Below are 7,339 nucleotides of genomic sequence, written 5' to 3'. Positions count from 1 at the left end.
GTGTGTGTGTGTGTGTGTGTGTGTGTGTGTGTGTGTGTGTGTGTGTGTGTGGTCTTAAGAGTCCATTGCCACCGCAGGCCACTCTGAGGGAGGCTGCAGGTTCGGGGTACCAACTTCAGAAGTCTTCCACAGAATAAGCTGGCCAGTTCTGACCCCAGCTGATAGGGGTTGTTTTCTTTTTCTTCTCTTTCTTCCTTTTTTTTTTTTTTTTTTTTAAGCCTCGGCTCCAATTTCCTGCATGTTTCAGTGGCAGGTTTTATTGGTTCTAAAGTTCCTGGACATCTTAATTTGTTGCTTCCCACAGCGAGGATGAACGCAAGCGTGGGGCTGCCGTGGCAGGAGCTAAACGATGTTCCAGCAAGTGCGCTGGCAGACACAGGGGTCCACTCCCAGCCCCGGGCAGCTGGGCAGGGCCGGCTCTCGGCGAGGACCCGTTGGCGCTCCCTGCCTTGCCAAGAACCAGAAGCCCAGGCACAGCTCTGTGGGCACCGGGACCTGAGGGGCTGGGGGGGCTCCCGGCATTGCCCAGGGTGGGACTTTGCTGACATCCAGAACCCCCTCCACCCCCGGTGACCTTAACACAATTCTCCATCTCCAGGCGACTTATACATCGGTGACCCTGGATGAGGGATTGATCTTTGTTTCCAGAATTAGTGAAAAACAGTTTTTTAATTTTAATAATTTACTCAAAGAAGGATGAGAGAGATCTGAGGGGCTCTGGCCAGCAGAGCTGCCCAACCCACTTCTCAGGCCTGGCCTGACCCACTGTCCTGACTGTCCTACAGGTCACACCGCCCTCCCCTGGCCTCTAGGCCAAAGCTTCAGGCCTGAGGAGCAGCTCTCCTGTGAGCCGGAAGCCATCCAGGCAGAACAACAGATTCATCCTGAGGCCCAGCCCCAGGAAAAAATGCAGACCGCCACCCCCTCTGGGCACATCCTGCTGGCCCGAGGATCCCACAGGTCACGGGCCAGCAAGATGGCCCACCCCACGTCAGAGCAGGACAATGGGTGAGGATGGGCTGTGGGTCTGGGAGGGGAGGACCACCCCCTGCCCGCCCTGTTCCAGGCAGCAGCCTGGAGACAGAATGAGGAGGCCGTTCCCCGCAGGCCTGGGCCATGATTACTCCAGAAAGGCAAGTGTCTGATTTCAGGGAACACTCTTCAGAGACGTTGTGGGCAAGGGTTTTATGAATTTCACCCGCAAACGTCGTCAACCGATTAAGGGATGATCTATCTCAAACAAGGCGCGAACGCCGCGGAAGGCTAAATTGAAATTAAATAAGTAGAATCCATCTCCCATCCTCGACAGGGCTCTGCCAGAGAGTGCCAGGCCGACACGGCTGACGTGGCCTCCTGGCTGCTGCCCCCTCCGAGACCCCCAGGTCACAAGTGCCCCAGGCCTAGCCTCTGTCTGCTGAGGGAGTGAAGCTCCAACCGTCACCTGCACCCGATTCCCCAAATTCTGAACGACACACTGCATCCACCTCCAGCACTCCCCCCTGGAGGGCGCCACCCTGGCCTCCAACGAGCTCCCAAAGCCGCCACTTCCACACGCTATGAATCCTCCGTGCTCTGAGCAGCCACACCGGCGACGAGGCAGCCTGATCAGAAAGCTTCCCGGAGCCGATCCCCCTCGGTGTCTGGGGGATTAATTAACTCCTCTTTTTATTTTAAATGTCTAAAACAGAGGTGATGCCCTGCAGCCGTGGCCCTGCCGCCGCCAGCCCTCAGTGCACCAGGAGCATGCGGCATCATCTCCAGGAGATGCTCAGAGACCCGTCCCACCTCTGGCCAGCCCTGCTGTTATAGGCGGAAACCAGGTCTGCCCCTAGGAGAGAAATGCCTGAGAGGCAAGAGCAGGAGAGTCAGCAGTGCCCGGTGCCTCCCACAGATGAGTCCAGGAGTCAGGAGCACCGGGGAGCTGGGCAGAGTGTAAAGCTCCCTGTAGGGAGGGTCCTGGTCAGAGATGCTTTGCCCGCTGATGGCGGTATGTGGCTCATGCTTATCCACAGCTGTGGATACTCCCGGACATCATGGAATTCCTAGCCAGTCACTGCAACCCCCCCAAATCCAAGGGAGCCTGCTGCTAGCCCTTAGGGTCCAGCAGTGGCCACCCAAACAGGCAAAGATGACAAATTGCAGCTGCCCCTCACCCTTCCCCTTATGCTCTATCCCAAGGGTTAGACTCGGAAATAGGATGAACTATTTCTCCCCAGCATGACCCCAAGAAGTACACAGCATTGCTCACGAATAGTCCCCTGCAAAGGCCAGGCTTGAGTCTCAGTCAAGAGTAACCTGAAGGAACATGAGATTCCCCAGCCAGCTGCTGGCCAGCTGCAGGTGGGGCTGGCTCTGAAAAGTGGCCTCTGCCAGTGAGTCAGGAACTCCCCCTAACACTACCAATGCCACCAGCTCAGGGTCACAAGTCCCTGTGCAAAGCAGCCATTGACAGGGGCACTCAGCTTCCTGAACCCTAGCTCCCCAGGTCTAGGAGCAGGGGGGCCTTGGAGAGCCCTGCATGTTGGCTGGTAGCAGGCTACAGATGCTGCCTGTCACCACTGCACGCCCCTGTGCCATGAGGGGCTCGGCTCTTACCTGGAGTCAGGGTACTTGGTGAGCGTGGCCAGGCTGCTGGTGTACATGTGGCCGCCCACGTCGATGTGCACAGGCGCGTTGGACTTAGTGAGCTGGGCTGGCAGTGGGATGCCCTGGGCGGCCAGGGGAGACACAGGCGACCGGGTGAGAGACAACCGAGACATGCTTCCTCCCTCCTGGAGATGGAAACAAGGCACAAAACAAGGGTTTCTCCACGACGGAGCTATGCACTCCTTTTATTGCCAATGTGATCACAGATCTAATCAGATCACTTCTGCCTGTGCCTGACCACATATTCAGCTGACAAATTGTGGCCACCACTGTAATTAAGTGTATTTGCATCATTTTCTTCAAAGTACCAGAGGGAAAAAAGAAAGATGCTTATTAGCAATAAGAAATCAAGAAAAAAAATTTTTTTCAAGGTGTCAGCCTCCAGGGGCATAAAACAAACTGCAAAATTCTAATTAAAGGTCGTGGGCTTATGTGTTAGATGTGAAATATCCCCTGACAAACGAATCACCAATTTGTGAATTGGGATTCAGGGGTTTTTGCAAGTTTGTCTCAGTAACGAGACACCTCTAAATTAGGGACTTCCTCAGCACCTAAGGCATTGAGTTTTATACATGTAGTAAATTTCACATCAAATTAAGAGCATTTTTGTTTCAAAAAAAAATACATAATCGTACGGCCAGTCAACAGCCATCTCTTGAATGCCACAGCTATGGCTGCAGCTGCGAGGAAGGGCAGCCAGTGAGCTGGCGCTTGGGAAGATGGCAAAGAGGAGGACACCAGCCCTTGACCCAGCCCACCCTGCTGGCTCTCACCGCGGGGCCAGTGCTGCCGTGGGCGTGAAGCGAGGACCCGCTCGGCCGCTCCTTGCGGTGAGGCATCTAGGCTTCCATCGCTGCCCAGAGTATCTGTGGGAAGCACCAACACAACCAGACAGGACTTACTCCTTAGTGGTCCTGGGCGCCGTGTCTCCCAGTCAAAGATGCTTACAATTGTCCTTTATGAACATGCGTCCCAGGACCCCATGCCCTACCACACTGCCCGCTACTATCCTGTCCCCACACCCCAAAGCAAGCCTCCGGGCCATAGGAGATTACTTACACACACACACACACACACACACACACACTCACACATGTGTTTTCAGGGCAGCTCCATGTCTGCTAATTCAGCTAATGACAGTACTGAAACATATGCTCACCATTATTGCCCCCAAAATGTTTCAGAACAAATCTGATTTTCTTGGTATTTTGGTTTTGAGACACGTTACCAAGCATGTCTCCTCTTACTTCAGAGAGAACCCTGGGAACCACAGCTCAGAGAGGATCCCCCCCACCCTCCATGGGCTGCGGAGCCCCAGGACCTCTTTGAACACCATCTCTGCAGTGTTAAGATGCAGTTTGCAACTGACTGGACACAGAGAAGCCAGGGAAGAGCGAAAGTCACTTAGGAAGCCACCGCTCCCCCTGTGGCTCCTTAGAGAAGAAAACTTCTCTTTGTTTGCCCAGCCTGCACCTCTGCAGTTTCTCCCCAGACCCCGGGAATGGTCTTGTCTGTGCCTAATATATTCCAGATCCCTTTGGGATCACAGCCCCAAGGCATTAGAGAAAGCTGGCCAGAAGGAGACAGCCAGCTCAGTTAATGAACACTCTCTCCTGCCTCTCCTCTCGGCCGCAACCACCTGAAATAAGCCTGTCCCACAGTCTCTAGAAGCTGTCTGAGATGCAGGCCCTATGCAGGAGAGCTGGAGGAGAGCAGGTTTAAGCAGACCCCTTCCACTGACGCGGGGCTGGGGGAGACGTGCACAGTGACTATCACCCCCCCCGCCCCCACTGGCTTCCATATACCTAAACCTGGACTTATCCGTTGCAGGTTTAACCCGAACCTCTCTCAAGGATTGACTTTGTGCCTTGAAATTCAACATCCAGTTTTAATACATGAACCAAGGTCCAATGAGAATCAAATCCTGCAAATTTAAGCCGGGCCACTCTCCCAGGATTTGTCCTGCCCTCAGTGTCCTGGCAAGTCCTCTGACAGGAAACCGGTGGGGGGTGGCTATTAGCAGACAGTCATGTTTAACTTCTAGCTGTCCAGGGTCTGCTGCTTTGGGCATTCCTGAGTTCCCGCAAGCTTCAAAAAGAAAACGAGGTCATTTATCTCAAGGAAGTTCTGAGAAACCAAAACATATCTCAGGAATGGGCTATCCTGCCCTGGGAGGCTCTGCTAGGGAGGAGTCAGAAGGAAAGCCACACTGAGGATAAACTGTGCTGGAAGGAATTCCGATGGAACGTCTATCAAAGCAGACTGCACAGTGCCGGCCCTACTGCCAGGACGCTACTCAGAAGTGACATTTAACACCAAGTACCCATCACAAAAGCTGCCCCATCCTGTTCTCACCCAGACTTTCCCATCGCAAGCACCACCTGATGTTCATGGCACACCAGAAACTCACCATTGGAAGCCCCAGGCTGTACGCCTTGCCGCGAACCTCCACTGCTCCCTCCGACAAACGCATCTGTGCTGGACAACGACCCTTTCCCCGAGACCACTGCCAAGGTCAGAAGCATAAAGTGGGTGCAGGAAGAGACACAAGTTCATTCCGCCAGCACCAGCACCAAACCCACGACCAGCCCCAGCTCGCCACGCCCCTCCCGAGGCTCAGCCAAACCGCCTGTTGCAGGGGCCTCGGCGGTAGTGTGCTGCACGGCCCGCGGGTTTCCAAACTGGCTGGGTACTGACCCACTTCTCCAAGCTGCGGCGGGAGCCCGGGGTCCCGCGCCCGCCCGCCACCGAGCCCCGCCCGCCCGAGCAGAGGGAAGCGAGCAGAATGCCACGCTCATTTACACACAAAATGATTTTGTGTCCCATTGTGCTCGCAGTCGTTCAGCTCTCCGGGGGTGATTAAACTGGCTGAGCTGCGGCAGCTTGAGACGATTTCACTAAATCGCTTCTTCATGAAGTCGCTTCTTTGCTAAGCTGTTATTTTAACCATAAAAGGTAAACAGAAGGCGGCTCGAGAACTCCCTTCAGGTCTGCGCCCAGGGCGCCAGCCCCGGGCAAGAGGGCCAGGGGCCTGCAGAATTGTCCAGGGGGCGGGCCGGAAGGGAGGCAGGCGGGCCACCTGGCGCGCGCCAGCCCGGCCAAGGAGCCCGCCGGCCGGTGTGAACTTCGTTCGGGGCGGCCGGAGCCGGCTGGGTGCAGGCCGGCGGCGCCGCGGGCGGCGGTGGCCGCGGCACCCAAAGCGCCTGGCAGGACCGCGAGGGTGTGCGGCACGGGCGGGGCGGAAGACAAAGTTAAATCAAGAGGCAGATACTTAGAGACCACAGATGGGAAGCTCGCCTAATTAAGAACGTAAAAGCGCTTTTGTTCTCAAAGTTTATTATTGCCGGGATTTAAAAAAAAATTAATTGAAACTAATGCTGTTATTCACTCGTGCACTTAAATTCCTTCATGCACATTTGAGACGCAGAGTGAAAACTTGAAGCTGATCTTTCTGCAGCCGGAGGTGGGGGGCGCGGGAGGACTGAAACGCGCTCCAGCTACGGGGGAGGGGGGCTGTTTGAGAGTGTGCCGGTGCGCGCGTCCAGGTCAGGGGGTACCGGCGGGAATCGGGGATCCGGAGGCGGCGATCGCATCTCCGCGCGGCCCGCCTGGGGCTCCAGATCCCGCGCGCTTGGGACGACCACCAGACCGCCAGCCCCTCCCGCTCCGTTTCGGACTCGCGGGTGGGCGTCAGAGGACACACATCTGTCCCGCTGGAGACTTTTTCTCTCTCTGATTTGGACACCAAGCCGGGCCCAGTCAGCCGAAGCCCCGGCTGCGTGAGCCGGGTTCTGACCCCGGAAACACGCCGGCCCTGCAGGGCGCTCGGCCCGGCACTGAGGCCCGAGTGCCGGGACGTGAACACCCCCTCACCCCCACCTCCCCGTGCGGCAGGAAGCTCGGTGTCCGCCCGCGTGGGGAGGGTCCACCCGGGGCCAGGGCCGGCCCACGTGGGCAGTCCCCCCCTCCCGCACCAGGCCTTTGTGCTGGGTGCCCCCGTGCCGCCAGCCCCCGCCGCCCTGCACCGGGACAAAGCAGCCGCCCCTCCCACGTCCGAATCACGGCCGGGCGACTTTCTGGGTATCGCAGCCACTTTAGGGACAGGGGTGCGCGTCGCTGAGCGGTGGCCGCCCGCGCGAGGCTTACCTCGGAGCCGGAGCGGCGGATCGGACTCGGGCGCAGCCCCCGCCCCGCGCAGCCGCTGGTCTCGGGCGCCGGGCGCAGCCTCGCCGCCTCTGCTTGCTGCGCGGGTCGCTCCGGTCTCGTCCTGGAGTTACTTTCTCTCTCGCCCCCAACCCTCCCCCCACCCACCCCTCCCGCCCCGGCCCCCGCTTCGCGCGGCCCCTCGCGGCGCGGCGCGCCGGGGCCTCCCCTCCCCGCCCTCCCCTCGCCTCCTCCCCTCCTCGCGGCCGCCGCCGCCGCCTCCTCTTCGCGCCGCTCTCCGGCTGCCCTCCCGCCGCTCCCACCTCCTCTCCTCCCTCCTCTCTCTCCAGCGGCCTTCCCCGATTGCTGGCGAGAAAGCCAGCCCCCCACCTTAGCCCGTAGCCCGCGTCCCGTCGCGGCCGAGCCCGGACGCAAAGGGCAGCGATCCGGCTCCAAATTACCCAGCGCTGCGAGCGCGAGCGGGAGCGCGCGGCGACTCCTGGCTCGGGGCTCGGCTGCGCCGCGGGGCAGAGGATTAGAGTCGCAATTA

General features: G+C 58.3%; 1 protein-coding gene across 1 annotated transcript in view; it reads right to left on the bottom strand.

The window, feature by feature from the left end:
• The window catches only part of KCTD15 (potassium channel tetramerization domain containing 15), a 15,098-nt gene extending 8,159 nt beyond the window's left edge, over positions 1-6,939 (bottom strand). The window contains exons 1-4 of the mRNA XM_029235147.1: positions 6,793-6,939; positions 5,057-5,152; positions 3,420-3,512; positions 2,596-2,771 (exon numbers count right to left, since the gene is read on the bottom strand). Coding sequence (XP_029090980.1) covers positions 2,596-2,771; positions 3,420-3,485 — 242 coding nt within the window. The 5' untranslated portion in view covers positions 3,486-3,512; positions 5,057-5,152; positions 6,793-6,939. The remainder of the gene's footprint in view (positions 1-2,595; positions 2,772-3,419; positions 3,513-5,056; positions 5,153-6,792) is intronic.
• Between the last annotated feature and the right edge of the window lie 400 nt (positions 6,940-7,339).

The sequence above is a fragment of the Monodon monoceros genome, unplaced genomic scaffold (assembly GCF_005190385.1).
Source record: "Monodon monoceros isolate NGI ecotype Baffin Bay Population unplaced genomic scaffold, NGI_Narwhal_1 Super_Scaffold_10, whole genome shotgun sequence".
Taxonomy (NCBI): domain Eukaryota; kingdom Metazoa; phylum Chordata; class Mammalia; order Artiodactyla; family Monodontidae; genus Monodon; species Monodon monoceros.
The sequence above is the reverse complement of the archived record's forward strand: the minus strand, read 5'-3'. Positions and strand labels throughout refer to the sequence as shown.